We start from the raw sequence: 23,182 nt of genomic DNA, 5'->3' as shown, positions 1-23,182 counted from the left end.
CTTGTGTTTTCACTTTCATAATGACACTGACATAATGAATTGTCTTTACCGTCATTAAAAACTATGTTTTCTTCCGAGGTTGCGTATTGATTTTGCTAATGGATTTTTCAATTCCGAGGAACAATTGCATTAAATCTCTCCAGAACGGTAACATACATTTATTATCATTTTGAGTAAAAATCAATAAACAAATTTAAGTGTAATTAATTATTGTACCAGCTACATCCACCATTTCTTTTATTTCGACAATTATCTATTTAACTATTTACCAGAAAAGAAAGAGACATCTTTTTAAAAAGCTAAAAGAGAGTAAAATTTGAAACAACAATCTTTCGTAATAAGATGGTTCAGTACGCACCGCGGTATATACACACCCAAACACGTTAACGTGGCCACAGTCATAGTTCATAATGTAAAACTAATGTAGGAACAATGAAAAATGAGGTCCACTACGTGCCATTTTCGAGCATCTAGTTGCTGCAAGCCTGCAACCACCTTTTTCTTTGCTATGCAGGTCGAAAGTGTACAACTATTAGCATGAAAAGGTATCTTATTCAACAATCATTACAATTATACGTTCAACTTCTGCGCATTAAAATGATTACACTTTATACAGCCATACAGGTACCTGCATAAACGCACCTGGTCCAGTCATCATATACGATCTATGCGTGTAGATGCATGGACACACATGATCAGAAACCTATGCTCTAATCAAATTCACCGGAACCTTTATTATTTTGGTTTTTACACTTTATGACCTCATGGCATCTCCAACCCCACTCTATTTTTCACTCTAAAATAGAGTTTAGAGTAAAAATGCTCCAATGGTACTCTATTTTCCACTCTATAATAGAGTAAAAAATGGGTTTACTCTATATATAGAGTAAGTTGTTTTTTGTTTGTTCATCACTCTATTTTTCACTCTAAAATAGAGTACCATTGGAGTATATCACAACTCTATTATAGAGTTACTCTATTTTAGAGTAAAAAATAGAGTGAACCATTGGAGATGGTCTCATTTCACAAAAAAAAAAACTTTATGACCTCTTGTTTGGTATATCAGAAACCAGAGTATACAAAGTTTTTTTTTTTTTTTGGAGATCCAAATATATAAAGAGATTGACCATAAGATGGATAAGAGGTTTAAGAACTTTATGTTTGATTTATCACAGAATTGGGATCACAAAGTAAATGACATGTGAGTAGAGAGATGTTGAAAGGCCATGTGAAACATAATATGAATCGGGGCGAAATGTCATTGTTATCATAGTGCGATGAAATGGAGAGACAATGACCCTACATCATTAACATTTGCATGTTCTCTTTATCTTCAACGTTACATAACTTTGTATATGGGCCTCTTTGGTTATGTCAATAATGACGTGTAACATATTTTCATCCTCCATTTTTTTATCATATTATATATACTATGATAATACTCTACATTAATATTAAGTACTAACCCAATGGGTCTTATTTGGTAGGCCCATGTTTATGTAGCCCGTTTTATCAAATCTTAGGGGATTTGGTAGATGAGATATTCCCCCTTCGACATCTGTGAGACTGAGAGTAGTGTGTGATTTACTTGCGGAAAGTGTTCTGCTAGTGTGTTTCAAGTTTTCAAGAGTAGTATATGTGGATATATGATGAAAAGACTAGTATTGTAATCTTAAATGTCACTACTAATATTAAGTTTTATGTAATTATATGTTCAATTATTCTCTGTTACTCTAGTTTATTTATATTAAGAAAATAAATGTCTGTGAATTTAGTTTACTTTTGTGTTCATTTTGTTGATACTACAGTATTATGAAATATTTATAATTAATGTTAAGTTCTCTCTTTTTCAAAATTACTTTTTCCTTTATTTAAACAGTAAATGAGAACAATTTCCAAAGTTTCCATTAATACCAATGTCAGACAACAAGATTTTTTTTTTTGTATTTGGAATTTGTTCTGTTCTCACTTCTCATGCAATGTCTTTTGCTTTTTACCCATGACTGATTAAAAGATGATCAATCAGTATTGCCTTTTGGTTTTAATAAAATGCAATAATTAGATTTGGTTAAGAGTCATTTGTCCATATGGCATATGAAACTGATGGTTACTTACAACTTGCAAGACCCAATTGGATACATGGTATGACAACTCAGGGTGTCGTGTTACCAAGAACCTTGACTAAATTGTAGTTTCAATCACAAGTCATATACTATATGGTTTTTGTCTGTATTATTTTCTCCCCTAAAATCAAGCTCTTTCACGCAATCTCAGGAGCCAACTCTTATATTTCACCATTTACTTCACGTTGTCTTCAATCATTATAAGCTGAAACTTAAAACAACGTAAACGTATGTATGTGGTTATTGTACATACATACATACATAACAAACCTACATTCATACACATTTCTCCTCTTTCACTTCATCACTTGCCTTTCGATTTCATGAATTCTAGCGAAATGGAACCTCGAATCAATCACCTTCAGATTGAATCTCAGGTCCATGAGTTGCTTGATTATCCGGTTTGTACAAATCAGATTACTTCTACAATCTACCAGGTATGTATACAAATCTATTAGATAAATGAGAAGACATTGTAACTAACACCACTTATTACAGTGTTCCAATGACTACACCGGAGAGGTCAACAATGATAAGGAAAACCCGTATAATTGTCCCTACTCTGGATCCAAGTGTACAGCCACAGGAGATACTCAGTGGCTGCTTCAGCATCTAAGGAATGATCATCATGTTGAAATGCATGATGGGAGAAGTTTCAGTCATCGATATGTCCATCATAATCCTAAACATCTTCATCATGCTACTTGGATGTTAACTGTAAGTTAAGATTACTTAACATTGTGTTCCTTTTGCTCAGCTTTGTTAATTCTTTTTCCCATACAAAACGGTTGCAGCTTCTGGATTGTTACGGTCGACAATTCTGCTTATACTTTGAAGCATTCCACCTTAAGAAGACTCCCATGTACATAGCTTACATGCAGTTTATGGGAGATGAAGAGGAAGCAACAAGCTTCAGCTACACTTTGGAGATCAGTGGCAATGGCAGAAAGATGACATGGCAGGGCGTGCCTAGAAGCATTCGTGACAGTCACAAAACCGTTCGTGACAGCCAAGACGGCTTGATCATCACTCGCAAGTTGGCTTTGTACTTCTCTGCTGACAATTCCAACAGCAAGGAACTGAAGTTGAAGATTTCAGGTTGTGTATGGAGAGAACATTGAAGAATAACAGTCTATTTTTGTTGTTGTGAATCCTTGTAATAGTATATATTATACTTGCAACAAAATAACCTCTTAATACAAAAAAAATAAATAGCAGTTTAATGTCTACTTAAATAAGTGATTATGCCTCACTACTTCATAATTGAAGCTTCTTTCTGTCTTCTTACAGTTTTAAGATACAGTTCGGCCATAGCTTAGTGATGCGAGGTAGAGATTCTTTCCCCATTTTTCCTGCACAACAGAAGGTAAAACAATGCACAAGATCTCAGGCATTGTTCATCGGAAGGGAGAAAAAATCTCAAAGAATTAAAGTAATCTTCACTCTACTCACCTTGACATGTGTGCTGGGGAATTGAGAGGTACGCAATGTCTCTTGTGTCTCATCGACCAGCCTACGCCGTGGGATGCTTAGAATTAGAGCAGTTTGGTCGGTTGTTGCTGCTGTTGATGTGATTCTGAATCCACCATCCCAACGCCTGTGGATGCCTTCACTCGGATACAGAAAGTCCAGCTCAACAACCTGGAGACAGAGAGAGATAAATAGGTAGTTTATGAAGGAAGACACCACACGAAGAAGCATTGTTGAAGTCTAACCTGTTCACTATAGCCAGAATTGCGGGACATAACAACACCCCATCGGGTTCCAGCTGTTGCCATAGAGGTTACATGGAAGCCTTCTCTCCACTTCTTGTTTATCCACTTGAATGGAAATGAATCGCTTACTTTGTACGACTGCTGTGTATACGCCGTGCCTTCAATACCCAATTTTTAAATTAAAAATGGAATAAGCCATCAATGGTTAAAATACCATTTCTGTATAAAAGTTTTCATGAAAGCAGGAAAAGTATATTATACCTTTTGACATGACAACTAAGGAGCTTCCATTGGCTGCGCCAGCAATAGAGCTTATGTAGTAATTCTTCTCCCACTGTTCCATTATCCATTCCTGAAACAGAACAGAGTTTATTCTCATATAAGATCATCTTGAAATAACACACCTAAAAATAATTAACAGAAAAACATTGTGGACTAACCTTATGCAAGAAGACAGGAGAGAGTTCGTAGACTTGGTTTGTGAAGCCAGTTCCAGCATCCATTATTAATGCCCATAGATTCGAACATGATGATACACAGCTTATTAACAGACCATCTGCGGTACCTCTCTCAATATGTTGTGCGAGTCTCGTATCAGCCACATTATAATGATACCTGGTTGCACAAGTAGATTGTTGGTCAAAAATTGCCTTCACTGTAGACACATTGAGGCCAAGAATCAAAGTTCTATACTACCAAGAAAACACTTTAGACACAAACGGACTTCCCACTTGAGGCAGTGGACAGATCAAAAGACATCAACAGTTAACTGATGGTAACCATAAAATCTTTTACCTCTGCTTCATTGGTTGTCTTGCATTATAAATTGATATCCATTGTGTTGCAGGGACTCCTAGACGGACTTTTTTCCTAGGGGCATCTTCTTCTTCTTCTCCAATGCTCAACCTACCTCGCTTCTGTCCAACTTGAAAAATGATCTACCACCAAAAAAAATACAAGACGTCAAACAACAACTCCAAAGTGACTACTTAATAGGCAAGAAAGGTAAAATGTAACGGATGAAAACGTCACCTTTTGGGCACCCTCTGTGTTTATAGGCCTAATTGCCGGATTTTCTCCCAAGAGTTCTTGAAACAGAGATACTAACTTCCCATAGTTAGGTTCCTCGTCAAATTTCATATTTACCACGATCTCAAGAAATTGCTTGAAAGGAGGGGGACAGAAACAACAAAGCATATCCGGCGATGTTGCCATCTTCTTTTTGCAAACGAGGAATGACTTGTTATCTCCCTGAAAATTGAGCAAGTTAAACGATTAGCAGAGAAAGAAACATGCTAACCACATCATTCTACTTTTTGTGCAGAAAAAAAGATAGGTTTGCAGTACCTGATATCCTTGCCATGGCAATCTACCTCGGTGAAGAAAGATTAATGTATATGCCAATGATTCGAGATCATCTCTTCTGCTAGCAGTTCTCCCTAAGTGAGCATGTGCACTTGCGTATCTAACTGTCCCCCTATAAAATCAAGGAGAGAAATATTCAAGAAGAGAGAAAATAAGAGTGAATATAGAAGTCAGAATTAGGTACCAGTTGCAAAATTGTTACCTAAACATATCAGGACGTTGATCATATTCAACATGTTGTCCGCCCCCACCACCTTCTCTCCACTTTGTTGCTGAAAAGTTAATAACATTAGAAATGTAAATAAGCACCTAATAAAAGTCACAGAGAGAACGAAATCAACGAACCTAGTCCCAAATCAACAAGAAACAGCTTTTTTTCTTGAGACGTTGAAGGCTGGCCGAGTAAGAAATTTTCTGGCTTAACGTCTCCATGCACATAACTGAAACCAAGCAAATCATGTCTTGTTAGGCTAGTTAACAAAGATAAACATATTAACACAGGGGTAATCTTGGTCAACCAAGATAAATACAAAGAGAAAAAAGTTAAAGTACAAACCCTTTTGCATGCAACTTTTCAAGGATGGACAGTGATTCAACTGCAATGCAAGCTACCATTTCGGAGGACATTCTGTTAAGAGAAAAGGAAAAGAACCATTAGGGCAGTTACACTGGATTTTTAATGTCGCATTTGGAAGAACCAAATAAATTTTGGATATTCATGTATAGAAGCGACATTAGTTCTCTTATTAATGGAAGAGACAAGAACTCTACAAGTCTACAAGGATGTGTAATGGATACTCACGCTTGCCCTGAAGTATTCCATATATCCCATAAGCTCGGCCCGAGAATGTCCATAACCTGACGCCAAAAAAGGATCGACTATCAATCACCAATGATAATACTAACAGGAGAAAATAAGAAAGAAGAGAAGTGAAAGAGAGGATCCAATACCATAACATAGTAGTCTCCTTGCCTCCCTTTGAAATGCACTCTAGGTACTCCATGACTACCACCCAAGGTGCTGTTCACAACAAAAGAAAAATGTTGATTTCACATTTCAACTCAAATTTTTTTACAAACATAGTAAGAAAGAAGAGAGAATCAAAACACCCACTTGTACACTTGCCACTCATGTGGTGGACCATAGTTGCATCCCTTGCTAGTTCGATGCTCAAACTTCAGAGCAACCTATCAATGAAAGTGTAGATATGAGACAAGGTTAACACGATAAAGCTAATAAATACAATCCTTGAATTGAATCACATTTACCTCCAAGATGCTAGCTCCTGCACTACGTTCATTACCACCACTAATACGCCGTCCCACAAACACTTGTCCAAACCCACCTTTCCCTAGCTTCCTCTCAACCTTATAGAGCGGTGACCCTCCAACTTGCACCTAACAAAGAGACAGAACCGTTAGATCATCTCCAAGAGCTACAATCATAGAGAAAGAAAGCTTTACCCTTTCAGGGAAGGGAGCAGTGTTTCCTTCTTCTTCCTGAGCAGCCGCCTTGTTAGAGCCACCACTATCGTTACCAATCGCCATAACTTCCTTCTCCTCTTCTTCTTCTCTAACAGGACTCTCCTCAAGGTTCACCTTATCTTCCTCTTTCAACTTCCTCGCCGCTAACCTCGTCCTCGGCCTCGGCCTCTCCACGGCTGCTGCTTCGGTAACCCTTTTGCTCTGTTTCTTCTTGTCTGTAGGCAACTGCTGATTCAGAGCTGCAGCGTCGGCAACACGTCCACGGCGAGGCTCCGGCATAGCTCAAACTCCATGCAATGGAGACGGAGTCCGATCATTATAGTCCAAGCGAAACGGTGGTCTGGCTCATGTCGGATTGAACCGGAGATCGATTGCTGTCCGATGAGGAGATTAGGGTTTGGCCGGTGCGGTTGCGGTGAAGAGAGACAAAGGTCGTGGATGATGGAGAGAGAAGGCGATGGTAAAAAGGCGGTCTTTATCCCACGTCAGTTTATTACAAGTGCAAAGTCTTTCTTTGCGAAAGAAAAAACAAAATAAATTATTTCTACTCAAATAAACCAAGAACCAGAACCGATAAAAAGAAAAATGAATCCTAACTGAACTAAGTCCGATATTTATATTGAAATAAACTTGTTTTACGAATTTTATCCGAACCAAACTTAAAAATTCCAAATTTAAAGAAACACTTATACCAAATCCGATTTAATCTTGAATAAAAATATCTAAAATACTATTTAGTACCTAATAAAAAAAAATATTATATAATAATTTACTCACATATATTTAATTTAATATATATTTTGGGTATTTGATCAAAAATGAAATGAAAGTTTTTTTGTATTTTAGTAGTAGCATTTGAATTTTAATTATGAATAGGTCGTTTCCGGAGTTATAAAAAGGTAAGGTTACTGGTCACACATAGTGGGAGGTTGAATCTGCCAAGGAACCAACGAACAAAGGTTGGGAACTGAACAAGTCTATGCTCGAAAGTATCCTATGGTCTGAATTCTCGACAACTTCTGCCAGAGATAAGCTGAAGATAATGTTTTGGATTATGAGGATGTTTATCTCAACTGAAGTCTTTTCACATTCTTCATGGTCCTCAGCGAAAAGGTGTAGCTTCTTTTTGTGCAATTTCCACACACAAGATGTTTATAACTAAAAACCCATATGTCATTGTTATATGTCAAAAAAGAAACTCACAAGAATTGATATTACCACTTGTTTTTCTTACACACATGGAATAATAGCTATACTATATAAAGAACCCAAATAGAAAATTAACATAGAGAAAAGCTAGGCAACTGGTTCAAGCCAATCACAAGGCGACCTTCGTTCTTACTCTGATCGACCATGCGGAGGATTCTCCCTTATGTCTCTCAAAAGATCTTCCAGCTCGGGGAAAACCTTTCGAAGTAGCAGCTCCAGTATTGCAAATATTAGTTGCTTTACGCTTACGTTTGACTGCGATCCGATGATTTATGTGTCAAGTATTAGTCAGACAAAAATGATGCATGCCTCAGCCTAATGGAAACCCTTTTACTCTGAAAGTAAATGAAGACTAACCTGAGTGAAATGATGGATGTCTCTAGCGCATACCCTCACTAAAGCTTTTGGGGCCTTATCTGATCAAACACCAAAATGTTACTTCCAATGAGGCTTAACTAACTGAACATAAAAGTCAATTTGAGGGGATCCTAAGGAACTTACTGAAAAGGAATTCCTTTATTTTACTAACTCCAGCCTTGAGTAGCTGCTCAAGGGAACTAGAGTCAGTCTGATCCACGCCATTTGGCCATAATTGCTGGAGAGAAGTTTCAAATAAGATTATCAGCAACACAAAGATCAAACATGATGTCGGATCTAGAAGCGGACAGAAACGGGTAATGATTCAGTTGACTTCCACCACAAGGTTAGGGAAAAGCTTAATTCTTACATCTTGAGCCAAACGTATTCCATGAGCTACTGTGTCTTCATTCCGCAGCCAACGGATCTTCCTCTGAAGCCAGTCATTCACAGGATCTTCCATAAATAGTAACATTTTCTTCAATGCCGAGAAAACTTGCGTCCTATAGTGATATACCATTTTAAGATTATTCAAAAACGCCATGTGATAAACGGGACGTAGTAAAAAAAAATAGAATAGCATAATCTACAATAGATAAAGTACTTTGTCTCACCTTAACCAACCTCCTCTATTTAACTGAAACACTTTATCAACTAGGTTCAATATCAGCTCAACGACATTGGGCGGCATCCCCTGTAATAAAAAGTAGAGGATAAGTATTCCAATATCAAAAAATTAGAAGATGCCAAAAAAAGATCGGCCGAATCGTTTAATGTCTCTTTGGTAATATGTCTCACTAAGCCATCAGATTGTGTCATTTGGCTAATGTTTATGTTGTAGATTGTTCAAGAGAGATACTAAAGGGCCATTTATGAATTACCTCAGGTGGCATGTCAGTCGGATTGTGAACCAAACTTGTGGATGGATCTGCGTGCTGTGAATCGCTCAACTCCTTTAAATCATTTTCCATTTCTGAGGGTGGATTCTCAGGCTCTCCAAGACGTCTAACCACTCTTGGTGGGACATACTTGGAGTCCAATTCATTATCTGAGTGCCACCCATTAGCTTCTGAAACAATTTCATCTTCCCCTTGGGTGCTCTCTTCAAGTAACTCAATGTCTTCATTATAAGAAATGCTGCTGTGCATGCAGTTTCCTTAGTGAGATTAGTGTTTATATCTTTGACGTATACATTCCATTGTATTTATTTATCTAAGAAGTCTGAAATCATAAACTGTTCCTGGCTCCTAGCTAGTTTGCATTATACCCCAAATACAGTTTTATGGAAGACAACAGATAGGTAAAAGATAACTTACTCGGGGGATGCAAAATTCACAAGACGTCGAAATACCAAGCAAGTCAAAAGCTCTCTAGCTATCGTTTGAACAAAGGGGCACTGAGATTCTCCTGGTCTGAGAAACACAGATAATATGCCAGCAACTATTTTCTGAAGAACCTGTTAGAATAAGTAAAAAAAGAAAAGAACAGGTTTGCGTAAAGTAGGAAGGAACCTAGTTTGTTTTTGTCTGAAACTATCCATCATACCTTGTACTCACTCTCTTTTGATATGAGTGCAGGATAAAGCTCCTCAGAAGCCATAAGATGGCCCCTCAACTTTTTATCTCTGTCCTCAGATGACAATGTCTTCATAACATCTTTACCAATAGCAGCTTGGTATCTTCTAAAACTCTCCAAATGATCACCTATCAGGTCAACTATATCCCTGCACAATTAAGCATCGATTTCATCAGTCATCCAATCTAAACTCGAGACTTTTGATGAACAAATAGTGAATAAAGTACGGCACCTGATTAAGCCGAAGATATTTATTTCTTTTACCCTCACCGAAATTTCACCAACGACATTCATGATCAGTCCACGGATCAGTTCAGGGAACTCTTTGTCTGGAGTGATAGAGTACCACAAATTTTTCACGAAATTATCAAGGATCTTATCTACAAAATCATTGATCGCAGCTTCCACTACAGGAGAGTTAATCTTGTACTTCCACATTGAAGGAGGTGGGGTAGTGGAAAGACGAGCATCATTCAAGGACAACTGCTTCCTGCTGGGAAAATACAAGTGGCTCTGTCTTGGAGCTGGCATAACTTTCCTTCTGAACTCATTCTGATTCAAAAGAACTGAACGACAGTAAAGAATGAGAACTGCCACTGGCAAATTCATCCACATAGACTTACTTGTATCTGCATGAGAGCACAAACATTATGTTGTTAACAACGCCATAAGATAAGAGTAGACCTGGGAAAAAGAATCGGAACCGGACCAAAACCCTCGGATATACAAATAAGTGAACCGAACCGAGAACCAAATATATAAAAATAAAAATTATATATACATATAACATAATTAAATATATGTTTATAATTTTTTTAAAAAATCTATTAAGAGTATCTAAAATATTTGAAAAACTAGATTATTATAAAGTATATGAACTACACGAAAGTATTCAAATATTTTTATCGGAAATATCTAAAGTAATCAAAATATTACATATTTTTATTAAAATCATTCTAATTATTAAATATTTTATTCAAAATATCTGATATTTAACTTGAATCATCTGAATTATCTGAAATAATGAACCGGAACCGAATGAGAACCAAAGTTTTTTGGATATTTACCGGTTCCCAGTTTTACTACCCGAACCAAAAATAGTCAGATAGTAAATAGATTCTCTAGTCCCTTATATGAACTACCCGATACATGAACTGAACCGATACCCAAAATGCCCAAACCTGGATTAGAGCAACAATATGAAACAAGAGTAAACAATACTTCATGTATCAGTCAAGGTTTCTTTTTATTACAAACTGATCTTAAAGTTATTGACTTGTGAAGAACTGAATGATTCTATTGAGTATAGGAGCTCTGTTTATATGTACAGAGGATATACAAGATTGGAAAGAGAGATATACAAGAGTTATGACAGAGTAATCAACGAGATACTAACGGCTAGTAATATATACTTTCTATATGCTAATACACCCCCTCAAGATGGACCACCGGAGGAGAGTCCAATCTTGATGCATAGGCCTTCAAACCGCGGTCTGGAGAGAGGTTTGGTAAGAGCATCAGCAAGCTGGTCATGAGTAGAAACGTGTGAGACCCGAACCATGCCAGTCTGAACCTGATGTCGTACAAAATGATAATCGAGCGCAAGATGTTTCATACGAGAGTGAAACACTGGGTTGGCAGCTAAGTACGTGGCTCCCATATTATCACAATAAATAGCAGGAGTCTGCGACACAGGAATGCCAAGCTCATGCAGTAGAGATGTGATCCAACAAAGTTCTGCTGCAGTGGAGGCAACTGATCGATACTCAGCCTCGGTTGATGATCGCGCCACTCCCGTTTGCTTCTTCGACGACCACGCAACTGGATGACTTCCAAGATAGACAATGTAAGCTCCTGTCGATGTATAGTCATCCCTATTTCCAGCCCAATCAGCGTCGGTGAAAGCATGTAATGTCGGATTGTTTCTGCTGGAGAAGGTGATCCCGTGTGATCTGGTTCCAGAGAGATATCTGAGAACCCTTTTTACGGCTGTCCAATGTTCTGTAGTTGGCTGATGCATATACTGGGATAGTTTGTTGACTGCAAAGGAGATGTCCGGTCTGGTGAGCGATAGATATTGCAAGCTTCCTACAGCCATTCGATATCTGGTAGGATCGTCCATGACCATGCCAGAGGCAAGTGAAAGAGTAGTGTTCGGACACATCGGAGTGGAGACAGAGTTGGTAGTTGACATTTGCATTCGTTGGAGTAGATCAGTGATGTACCTGTTTTGAGACAAATGCAAACCATTAGAAGATCGTTGAACTTCTATTCCAAGAAAGTAAGATAAAGGACCCAAATCTTTAATAGAAAAACGTTGAGAGAGGGAGGTGATAAAACGATCGATGTGTGGAGGACTACTCCCTGTTATGATTATGTCGTCTACATATACCAACATATAGAGGTAGACACCATTCTTGTTGTAGACAAAAAGAGACGCATCAGCTAGAGAATTGTTGAACCCGGACTGAAGCAGGAAGGTGCGAAGCTCATTATACCATGCCCTAGGGGCTTGTTTGAGTCCATAGATTGCTTTACGAAGCTTACACACCGCTTTGGGGTTATCTTTATCAACAAACCCTGGAGGCTGGGACATGAAGACCTCTTCTTCAAGATGACCTTGAAGGAAAGCCGTGTTAACGTCAAGTTGGCGTAATGGCCAGTTTCGGGTTGTTGCAGTACTGAGAACGATCCTGATCGTTGCTGGTTTAACAACTGGGCTGAAGGTATCATGATAATCTATGCCCGGTCGTTGTGTAAAGCCCTTGGCAACCAAGCGAGCCTTGTATCTATCAATGGAACCATCTGGTTTTCTTTTTATTGTGAAGACCCATCTGCAACCAACAACATTAGCAACATTAGTAGCATCAGTAAGATCCCATGTTCGTTCTTTAAGTTGAGACTCCATCTCTTCACTCATGGCTTTACGCCAGTATGGTGATTTGAGAGCTTCTGCGACTGAGCGAGGAATGGTTGTCGGAGGAGTGTCCACTTGTGTATTGAGATTCAATTTTTGAACTGGTTTGCGTGGTCTTGTGCTGGCCCTTGTTGGAGCTGGGGGAAGCGGAGAGACAGTAGGGACGGCTTCTGGTTGCGGCGGGGATTCCCTATTTTCATCAAGAGGTTGCGTAGGCATTGTTGGCACAGGTTCACTTGGAGTTGTATCTGGCAGAACGGGTGGAGCTGGTCCTGCAGTCGGAGTTGGTACCTGCAGGTTAGAAATCGGACTAACAACAGAGACAGGAGCGTTAGAGCAAGATGGTAACTCAACATCACTATCAACCGCTGCAATCACAGGAGATGAAGTGCTAAAAGGAAAGACTGATTCATGAAAAATAACATGGCGAGAAGAATAAATTCGATTTGTTGCTCTATCTAAGCACAGATATGCACTTTGTGTTAGAGAATACCCTAAGAAAACACAGGGTTTAGATCTATCATCTAGTTTATGAGAAGCATAAGGTCGAAGCCATGGAAAACACAAGCAACCAAAAATTCTAAGTTTTTGAAAATTTGGAGAATGACCATGTAACTTCTCAAAAGGTGTTTGAAATTCTAAGTTCTGAGTAGGCATTCTATTGATAAGATAAACTGCAGTAACAAAAGCATAGGACCAGTACCCTTTAGGCATTGAAGCATGTGACATGAGAGCAAGACCCGTTTCAACTATATGTCGATGACGGCGCTCAGCAAGACCATTATGCTCAGGTGTATGAGGAGGACTTGTCATATGGGAAATGCCATGAGAAGAAAGAAATGCAGCAAGCCCAACATATTCACCCCCATTATCCGAGTATAGTGTTCTAAGTTTATGTTGAAATCGATTTTCAACTAAACTTTTGAACTTTGTGAATACTTCTTTGACCTGAGATTTATGTTTCAAAGGATAAAGCCATGTATATCTAGTATAATGATCTACAAAGAGTACATAATATTTGAAGCCATCAACTGAGTAAATTGGAGAAGTCCAAACATCAGAGAAAACTATATCTAAAGGATGTGAAGATTTTAAAGTAGAGGATGAGAATGGTAACTTATGCATTTTATTAATTGAGCAAGCAGAACAAGGTTTAACTAGCAGAACATCAGAAACAACAGGTAATTGAAATTTAGAAATAACTTTTTTGAAGAATTGGTAAAGCCGGATGACCTAAGCGAGAATGCCAATCACTAAGAGTAGTTTTCACTAGAGAAGCAAAAGCCAGAGAAGGAGGTGATGAACTAAGTGATTTCGGCCACTCATAAGTGCCATGTTTAGGTGTTCCTTCCACTCGAAGAACCCCTGTTTTGATGTCTCTCACCTGGAAGTAAGTTGGAGTAAAAATAACAGCAGCATTGTTAGCTTTACATAACTGAAAAACTGAAATAAGATTCTTGTCTAAAGAAGGAACACACAAGATATTATTAATGAAAAATGGTTTAGTATAAGAGGGAAGAGAACTAGAACCAGAGTGTGAAATCTGCAACGCAGATCCATCGCCCAAGAGAACATCATCACCACCATGATAAGGAGTATGCATCGAGAGATTGGCCAAGTCAGATGTCATGTGATGTGATGCTCCTGAGTCCAGAAGCCAAGTCGATGAGTCTGACATCATGGCTGCATTTGCACGAGGCTGCCAGTACTGATGTGGTGATTGTTGCTGCCATGTTTGAGGAGCCGAGTGTGGTGTTTGTTGTTGCCATTGTTGAGCAGACCCACTGCCTTTGACTATGCGATATTCTGGACAATATTTCGCACTGTGTCCTTGTGTGCCACAAGCTTGACAGCGACCAAGATAAGGTTTAGAGAACCGATTGTTGTGTTGACTGTTGTTGTTGTACGAAGCCTGATGAGGAGACCGGTTCTGTTGATGATGATTGGAGCGATTGTTGTTGTTGTAGCGGGAACGGCTATCAGCAGCATGTGCAACAATAGGAGTAACGGCTGGAGATTCTGTGCACAAGATCATTGCCTCTCGATTAAGCAACCTTTCATAGAGCTCATTGAAGGAGATAGGTTTGTCACGCCCATTGACTGCATCAATTTCCGGCTTGTACTCTTCACCAAGACCTCCCAAAATGTTTTCGGTGAGATCATCAGGATCCATAGGTTTGCCAAGGAGTGCAAGCTCATCAGCTTTAGACTTGATGTCACGCATATACTCGCTGATCGTCTTAGTACCTTTGGAGCATTTGTTGATCTGATTCTTCAGCTGGCGGATGTGACCACGAGTAGGGTTTCCAAAGGTTTCAGCAAGTGTCTCCCAAACTTGTTGTGTTGTATTAGCCGTTGAAACAAGAGTCTGAAGTGGCAAGGATATAGCACCAATGAGAGCACTATACAGCAGCCGGTCTTGACGTCTCCATGGAGCGTAGTCTGGATTTGGAGAGGCAACACCATTCACAGAAATTGTCGCAGGAGGCGCTGTATCATCAGATCCATCGATGAACTGTTGTAGTTCATGACCTTCAAGCAAGGCACGTACTTGTCTTCCCCACATAAGGTAATTTTGATGTGTGAGCTTTGTCACACTAGACATATTGACTGAGAGAAGAGTAGCTTGAGGATTTAGAGTATCAAAAACAGAAGTTCTCTCAGCAGTAGTTTCAGAAGCCATAGTTTTGTTTTGATTTCAGAATAATAAAGAAGATCGTTTTAGAGATGGAAGACGGCGAGGAAAAAGAAGTGAGAAGAAGAAAAAGGAAAAATTAGGCTAAGCCCTAAAGTGCTCTGATACCATATTGACTTGTGAAGAACTGAATGATTCTATTGAGTATAGGAGCTCTGTTTATATGTACAGAGGATATACAAGATTGGAAAGAGAGATATACAAGAGTTATGACAGAGTAATCAACGAGATACTAACGGCTAGTAATATATACTTTCTATATGCTAATAAAAGTCATCCTAATTCAAGAGGGTAAGCGTAATTTCGCAGCTTGACGACATATCAATGAATACTATTACATAATCTCTTGTCAGAAACTAGAAAGTAGGAGGAAAGGTTCGAGAGTAACATACGGGTCAAGAAGTACGTGAGGAAGAAGATACACAAGGCCCACCATACGGTCCTCCGTACTTTGGCTACCTCGATCAGATCAACTAGGGCCGTCATCGTAGCCTTCGTTGGTACTCACGTAGACCAATCCAATTCTTGAGGAAGTTCGATCCAACGTTAGCTTTTTCCAAAAAGGGACTATGGAGAGAATGATAAGCTAGCTGTCCCTATGGCTAAGAAACAGAGATATGTGCGTGTGTTGCAGCAGCAGAGAAACACGAAAAGTCGCTGAGAGGAAGTTGGATAGTCTGTGGGAGGGAGACTATCTATTTATATACATTTCAGTCTTCTAGGCAGTCGTCTTCAATTATGGTACTGAGCGAGCCGGACCTGTGGGCAGTCCCAAGAAACATTTGTACAATGTGGGCCCCAAATTTGTTTTCAAAACTCATTTATATATACATAAATATTCAGATATTTGCATGTAAAATAATAAATACAAAATGTTTTTTTTTTGTTCCTATAACTTAACATAAATGAATTTAAAAATAAAACTAAAATAAAAAACTATATTTTCATTAAATTTTGTGTTCCTTTTTCACCACATTTTATACTGCTAAAATAAGAAAATACTAGATTTTGATCCGCACTTTAAAGCGCGAGATAATTTTTCGTTAAATCTTTTATAAATTCGCATTTTATCTTTATTTAAAATAGGCATGTGTATAAAATCCATAACCCGAAATTTGATTCATATCCAAACAAAAAAATCAATTTGTACTCAGTTCAAAATGTAAAAAGAATAACAGAATGGATTCTTGTAAAGTGGTCAAAAATATATATGAAATGGATAATCCAAAAAATACAAAACATCGATCCGGATGTTCAAATTAATCACAAATATAAAATATTTGAAACATAAATATGTACTTTAAATATTCAATTATGTATTTATTTTGTAATGATATTTTAAAATAGGTATTTAAATTTTTTTTTTGTCAGCAGGTATTTAAATTTTAAATAAGTACCTTAAAGATCTAATTAGATATAAATAAATGTTTATTTCTTATGTTTTGCTTTTAAATTTTGGGTTTAACTTTGGATATATCCGAGCCGAATCAATATATTTCGAATGTAAATGATACATGGATTACTTCGTGGGTTTTGAGATGTGATATAAATTAGAATCAAAACCTATGTATTATATCAAACCCGATCCATACCTACAAATTTACCTGGATTGCTTGTGAAGTATGAAACCAACTGATGCACGCTCCCTCGTACTGTCACGACGGTTGATTCCAATTAGAGTATATATTTTGACCTGTGGCGACTAAGAAATTTAGTGTTTGCCTGTAACTGGTTATTAGTATTAAACATATAGATAGAATGAAAAAAAAATATTAGTAGAATTTAATGAAATAGAATTAATATTCCACTTATTATAATATATTTTAAAAAGTGGAATGATTTGTCAAAATTATGTTTTTCTGAAATAATATAAATATGGAATTAATTGAAAACACTTTCTATTTTTTTTTCATTTAACCAGTGCATATAATGAAGAATGTAAATAAATTAAACATTCATGAAGATTTTATTCAATAAAAATATTCCAGTTGCACTTTTAATATTTGTTGAAAGGCTTAATCATATACCAAAACTTAAGTGTGATTGAGTTTAATACTAGGAGATTTTGGACTCAACCCCTTAATCGGTCCAAATAAAAATCACAACATTTAATATTTGTTTTGTCTCATAATAACTTACTGGAACATCTGATGTCTAAGATTTACCTTATGGTAAGCTCTTGTGCCATTTACGTTTTTATGATCGAAATATCACTTCAACAAAAATAATATCAAAATCTTCAATAAACCAGACATAAATACCCCCGCAACAATCATCCATCATTCAAACCGACATAAGTCAATAAAACCAGGACCCCAAACATAGCAACTTAAATAAACTTGTAAAAAGAGAGACATACAATCATCATAAAGTCAATAATGCAAGACGTAACAGCTGTACTCAACAGTAGCATCTCCTGTCTTTACATTCAACCACTTAGTTCTAGCCTCGACATAACCTCTAGCGAACCGGAACAGTCCACTTCCTCCAATCACCGGCATCTCCCTAACCTTAGTCATCACCGCGTTTCGACCAAGAATCGAGATCGTACTTCCGTTATACTTACCTGTCTTGAACGCGAAGTTCATCACCATAAGCGCAGACGCATCGTGTTGGCCCGCACCAGCGTACATCCCTTGAGCCTGGCCTACTAAAGTCGAGTTCACCGACACACCTGTGGTTAAACGGTTATCGATCATAGTGACGGCTCCGAAGAAAGATGAGTTGGAGAGAGGAGGTCGTAGCACGACCGAGCTAGGGTCTGTGCCGCTTTGAATGTCGTGCCAGTAGACACGGAAGAAAGTGAGTTTCTCTTTACGGAGCCCGAAGTGTTTCCGGTTAATGTTTTTTGCAAAGTTTTCACCCTTACCGGCGGAGACAATAGCTGCGAGAAGGAGGATATGGGAGGTGATGATGAGGATGAGGTTTGCCATTTGTGTGGATTGTGGTGGTATGAGTTTTATGTCTCGTTGATGGTGTGTATATGTATTATATAGACTACAGAAGTACATGAAATAGTTTCTATATGTTGATATATTTGCCACAAGAAAACATGGGTCAATATTTGAATATTTTTTTGCGCCATAAGTCGTATTCGCCGGCCGGATAAAAGTTAAAGAGAATAAAAAGTCTTATTCTTACTTTATCTCTATCGAACTAATCATACAAAAAGGAAGAAAAAAAAGATTATAAGGATGTTAAGTTTAATTTTTCTGTGCCCTTTAAGTTTGAAAAAATAAATAATCTTGAAATAAATTAGTTTTGATTGTTAGTATTTCAATAAGCAAAGGTACTTATTAGATTATTTAAATTTCATTTGAGTTATAGATTCTTCTGGGTTAAACACTTGATTTACTTCATGAACTAATGGAAAATTATCCGTTTAGTTTTTTCCATTCTACTCATTTTATGTTAATTTATCTCAACGTAATTTTGTTCTGAGCAATTTGCCATAATTAACTGAATATTTGTTACCATATTTATAACGTGGCAGTGCACTACTGGTTGCTGAATATATTTGGTTAGACGATGTGTCAACCTTTTCCTTTTGTTATGGTCTGCGCCTACGCGGGTCGAGTTCATACTTCCAAGTCTTTTTTATAATCAAACTCTTTATGACTTATGATGACGATTGTCGATAGGTGTATATGTTTGGTGGTCATTATCAAAGTGTTTTGGTGTAGTTTGGGTTGGTGTCTCTCTGTAAGTCGTGAAACGTTGACATCTCTCATAAATCTAGATAAATAAATTAAATTCTAATAGTTTTCCACCCCATCAAAACCAAACGACAAGTTCCTTTGTTAACAAACTTTTTAGCATTAAATAAAATTGAGCTTTCTAACAAAGTGCCCACAAAGTGAAATATAATCTGAACACAAGATAAGTACCCATCTGTTGAGGCCCATAATCATATAACTAAATTAGCTGAAGAGCCCAAATTGGCCCATTTAAAGTGAGCTTTTTGGTTTAACACGGACAAGTTCGCAAACATGAAACAGTAGAGTTATGTTTTAATTTTACGAGCTGTAATAAAGCAACCTGGATATTATTCCGCATGCTCATTGGTTAAGACGTGTGCATAAACGGACGAGGCAAGTTTCCATTTTTTTAATCGTCTATCGACATTCGTCAACGGATCCTCAAATTTTAAAAGTATTTGAGAATTATAAATTAAGATGAAACTTCAAACCCTAATATTCTTGTTTGTAACTCCCACCGTACGTGGCCGCTCAGCTGATTCCGTCTTCAGATTCTTTGATTTCCTCGTCACCGTCGTTCTGCTATATACTGGTAACTAGATCACTTCTTATACTCCTTTGTTTTTTCTCCGTATCCACGACGATCGCTAGCTTGATATTCCTTGGTGTATCTATATAACCTTAGTTCAATCGGTTTGATCGAGGCAATCTCTTCTTCTTTTTTTTTCTCATGCAGCTCATATATAGTAATTTTTGTTTTGATTAAAGTTATTTCTCTAAAGATTCTATGAGATTTTTTTTTGTTTGTGGGATCTGGGATTTTGGGGATCACAAATATTTTAAAATTAATTTAATAAAAAAATGATAAGTTGGACTATGGAGTCTATATATAATATATTTTAAAAGTTTGGGAATCAACTTGAATATTTCAAGTTATTGTCACACGCTAGGTTATGGATTTTAACTCCATGTGCGAGATTTGCTCGATTTAACGTCTCTGATCTTTTGTGTGTTGTGAAACTTGTACATAGTATTATTCTTGAAGGATGTCGGATCGATTAACGAGGATTGCTATCGTGAATAGCGATCGGTGCAAGCCCAAGAAATGCCGCCAAGAGTGCAAGAAGAGCTGTCCTGTAGTCAAGACAGGTACGTGTTTCCTCATTCCATTCTCGTTCTAACTTATTTTGTTGCGTGTAATGTCTATTGCTATAGAGGCTTGTGCATAACATGATCTGTTGTGTACTTGTGTGCATATCGCTAGGGAAACTTTGTATCGAGGTGACTCCTGCTTCCAAGACTGCTTTCTTGTCAGAGGAGCTGTGCATAGGATGTGGTATCTGCGTTAAGGTACGTAGTCTACATATATCCTTACGATGAATGTGTCACCCTTACACTAAGTGAGATTTGCTCGTGTAAAATCACAGAAATGCCCTTTTGAAGCTATTCAGATTATCAATCTCCCAAAGGACTTGGAGAAAGATACAATCCACCGCTATAACTCAAATGGTTTTAAACTACACAGGTAATGCCTTGTGGATACTGTTTGATAATTTCTCTTTAGTGCTCTGAAATATATATATCTCTTGATTTTGTAGGCTTCCAGTGCCAAGGCCTGGGCAAGTCCTAGGTTTGGTTGGAACAAATGGTATTGGTAAATCTACTGCCCTCCAAATCTTGGCTGGAAAAATCAAACCAAACTTTGGCAGATACAATGTAAATAAAGCATCTCTTCTTGTGCATAGAAAATGTCTCTTATATCATATAACTGTTACATGTAATGCTACTTCTTGTGCAGAATCCTCCTGACTGGCATGAAATTTTGGCACACTTCCGCGGTTCAGAACTTCAAAGCTATTTCATCCGCCTTGTAGAAGAGAAACTAAAGGTATGGTAGAGAGTAGACACCATCAGGGCAGATTCTTGGCACAGCCTGATAAAACATTTGCCTTGACCTCTAAATTTTGAATAACATTTGTTTTGATCTCTAAATTTTAAAGAGCTATTACACATAAGTCACAATGAATCTAAATTGTCAAAAAATTTATGAAAGATTAAACTAAAAATATTTAAGGCTTCATAAATATCAGATAATATATGTTTCTAAGGAAGCAGTCCATTAAGCTGAGTTTGATGCCTCCTCTTGTGTGCAGACTGCTATGAAGCCACAACATGTTGATGCAATAAAAAAGGTTGCTAAAGGTACGCTTGGGACGGTCCTTGAGAAGCTGGACGAAAGAGGAATGATGGCAGAGATCTGTGACGCTATGGACTTGAACCACCTCTTGGACCGTGAAGCAACGCAAGTGTCTGGTGGAGAGCTACAACGTTTTGCTATTGCTGCAGTGTGCCTCAAGAAGGCAGATATATATGTCTTTGATGAACCTTCTAACTTCTTAGATGTGAGGCAAAGACTCAAAGCTGCTGACGTCATACGCTCCCTCCTCAAACATGACAAGTTTGTTTCTATCATCATATCTTCTTAAATGATTCTCTCAATGTGATGCCTTACATACACTGATGTTGTTCTTTGCAGCTACGTGATTGTGGTGGAGCATGACCTCAGTGTACTTGACTACTTGTCCGACTTCGTTTGTTGTTTGTATGGAAAGCCGACAGCTTATGGTGTCGTGACTCTCCCCTTCTCTGTCCGAGAAGGAATCAATGTGTTCTTAGCCGGTTTTGTCCCCACTGAAAACTTGCGTTTTAGAGATGAGTCTCTGACCTTCAAGGTTTCTGATACACCACAAGGGAGTGATGGAGAAGTGAAGTCATACGCAAGATACAAGTACCCTAACATGAGTAAGAAGCTTGGAGACTTCAAGCTGGATGTAATGGAAGGAGAGTTCACAGACTCTCAGATTATTGTGATGCTTGGGGAGAACGGTACTGGGAAAACAACATTCATCAGGATGCTGGTAGAGTTTTCTCTGTTCCTTGTAGGTTAAGACTCGGAAGGATGTAACCTTTATAATGTATATTACTATTTAGTATTTACTAATGCAGGCAGGTGCGTTCCCAAGTGAAGAAGGTGTAGAGTCAGAGATGCCAGAGTTTAACGTGTCCTACAAGCCTCAAGGAAACGATTCCAAGCGGGAGTGTACAGTGAGACAGCTCCTACATGATAGGATACGCGATGCATACACGCATCCTCAGTTTATGTCGGATGTAATGAAACCGCTTCGGATTGAGGAGCTGTTGGATCAAGCGGTGAACAAACTCTCCGGTGGAGAGAGGCAGAGGGTTGCTATAACTTTGTGCCTTGGTAAGCCTGCGGATATCTATCTGCTTGATGAGCCAAGTGCGCATCTAGACTCTGAGCAGAGGATCACAGCTTCTAAAGTCATAAAGCGGTTTATCTTACACGCAAAGAAGACAGCGTTTGTTGTTGAGCATGACTTTATGATGGCGACCTATCTTGCGGATAAAGTCATTGTGTATGAAGGACAACCTGGTGTCAAGTGTACTGCTCATTCTCCACAGTCACTCACTAGTGGGATGAACCTTTTCTTATCGGTAAATAAAAAACTATTCATTTTTATTATAGATTAATCCTCTATGAACTTAAACTAACTTGCTAGTCCTTATGCAGCACCTGAACATCACATTCAGACGAGATCCGACTAACTTCAGGCCAAGGATCAACAAGTTAGAGTCCACCAAGGACAGAGAGCAAAAGCTTGCAGGATCATACTACTTCTTAGATGATTGATTGCTAGACTAAAGAGAGAGTCAGAGTGAGCTTATGCATATGTATACATACCTACTAAGGTGTTCTATCTTGGGATGTGTAAGTCCCTTTGATTCTGTTTTGCTTTAATCCTATTTAACTCGTATTGGATGTTGTGTAACCGGTTTGGCAGTGTTGGTTTCCGGTTAGCATGAAATTGTTCGTATTTCATAAACATTTATTGGAAAATTATGTGACATTTATTCTGTTTGTTTGTGTGATACTACTTGTGACATTTATTATGTTAGTGTAACCTTTGATTCTGTTTGCTTTAATCCTAGTTCATTCATATGGGATGTAGTGTAACCGGTTT

The 23,182-nt window shown here is 37.9% G+C and overlaps 5 protein-coding genes across 7 annotated transcripts; 2 read left to right on the top strand and 3 right to left on the bottom strand.

Annotated features, from left to right (window-relative positions):
* Positions 1 to 1,008: 1,008 nt before the first annotated feature.
* Positions 1,009 to 3,361, top strand: LOC103859530 (probable inactive E3 ubiquitin-protein ligase SINAT6). Its single transcript, XM_009137070.3, has 3 exons — positions 1,009 to 2,560; positions 2,622 to 2,840; positions 2,918 to 3,361. Exons 1-3 carry the CDS (start codon positions 2,354 to 2,356, stop codon positions 3,242 to 3,244), a joined length of 753 nt encoding a protein of 250 aa, XP_009135318.1. The 5' UTR covers positions 1,009 to 2,353; the 3' UTR covers positions 3,245 to 3,361.
* Positions 3,241 to 7,208, bottom strand: LOC103859531 (casein kinase 1-like protein HD16). The gene is made up of 16 exons (XM_033286406.1): positions 6,668 to 7,208; positions 6,473 to 6,601; positions 6,318 to 6,391; positions 6,155 to 6,224; positions 6,006 to 6,061; positions 5,760 to 5,831; positions 5,549 to 5,643; positions 5,406 to 5,475; positions 5,186 to 5,315; positions 4,871 to 5,089; positions 4,634 to 4,776; positions 4,279 to 4,453; positions 4,100 to 4,190; positions 3,839 to 3,996; positions 3,576 to 3,764; positions 3,241 to 3,475 (listed from the first exon to the last, which is right to left on the bottom strand). Exons 1-16 carry the CDS (start codon positions 6,965 to 6,967, stop codon positions 3,416 to 3,418), a joined length of 2,031 nt encoding a protein of 676 aa, XP_033142297.1. The 5' UTR covers positions 6,968 to 7,208; the 3' UTR covers positions 3,241 to 3,415.
* Positions 7,209 to 7,874: 666 nt separating this feature from the next.
* On the bottom strand, positions 7,875 to 17,408 carry LOC103859529. Of its 2 annotated transcripts, none has more exons than XM_018657337.2 (10): positions 15,834 to 17,408; positions 10,062 to 10,458; positions 9,800 to 9,977; positions 9,571 to 9,710; positions 9,136 to 9,394; positions 8,869 to 8,948; positions 8,625 to 8,757; positions 8,399 to 8,492; positions 8,255 to 8,313; positions 7,875 to 8,152 (listed from the first exon to the last, which is right to left on the bottom strand). In XM_018657337.2, the coding sequence occupies exons 1-10, from the start codon at positions 15,925 to 15,927 to the stop codon at positions 8,027 to 8,029; spliced, it is 1,560 nt and encodes a 519-aa protein (XP_018512853.1). In that variant the 5' UTR covers positions 15,928 to 17,408; the 3' UTR covers positions 7,875 to 8,026. The 2 variants fall into 2 exon arrangements, with proteins under 2 accessions (XP_018512853.1, XP_033142308.1); XM_033286417.1 differs by having other exon boundaries at positions 9,136 to 9,391.
* Positions 17,409 to 17,651: 243 nt separating this feature from the next.
* LOC103859528 (dirigent protein 7) lies at positions 17,652 to 18,698 on the bottom strand. The gene has a single exon (XM_009137068.3). The coding sequence runs from the start codon at positions 18,450 to 18,452 to the stop codon at positions 17,814 to 17,816; it is 639 nt and encodes a 212-aa protein (XP_009135316.2). The 5' UTR covers positions 18,453 to 18,698; the 3' UTR covers positions 17,652 to 17,813.
* Positions 18,699 to 19,599: 901 nt separating this feature from the next.
* LOC103859527 (ABC transporter E family member 1) lies at positions 19,600 to 23,079 on the top strand. Of its 2 annotated transcripts, none has more exons than XM_009137067.3 (10): positions 19,600 to 19,731; positions 20,171 to 20,288; positions 20,404 to 20,489; positions 20,567 to 20,664; positions 20,738 to 20,855; positions 20,938 to 21,027; positions 21,293 to 21,597; positions 21,676 to 22,057; positions 22,146 to 22,655; positions 22,732 to 23,079. In XM_009137067.3, exons 2-10 carry the CDS (start codon positions 20,186 to 20,188, stop codon positions 22,849 to 22,851), a joined length of 1,812 nt encoding a protein of 603 aa, XP_009135315.1. In that variant the 5' UTR covers positions 19,600 to 19,731; positions 20,171 to 20,185; the 3' UTR covers positions 22,852 to 23,079. The 2 variants fall into 2 exon arrangements, with proteins under 2 accessions (XP_009135315.1, XP_033142299.1); XM_033286408.1 differs by lacking the exon at positions 19,600 to 19,731 and adding an exon at positions 19,744 to 19,843 and having other exon boundaries at positions 22,732 to 22,959.
* Positions 23,080 to 23,182: the final 103 nt, after the last annotated feature.

This window comes from Brassica rapa, chromosome A03 (genome assembly GCF_000309985.2).
Source record: "Brassica rapa cultivar Chiifu-401-42 chromosome A03, CAAS_Brap_v3.01, whole genome shotgun sequence".
NCBI classification, from domain to species: domain Eukaryota; kingdom Viridiplantae; phylum Streptophyta; class Magnoliopsida; order Brassicales; family Brassicaceae; genus Brassica; species Brassica rapa.
This window is presented reverse-complemented; position numbering and strand designations above follow the sequence as displayed.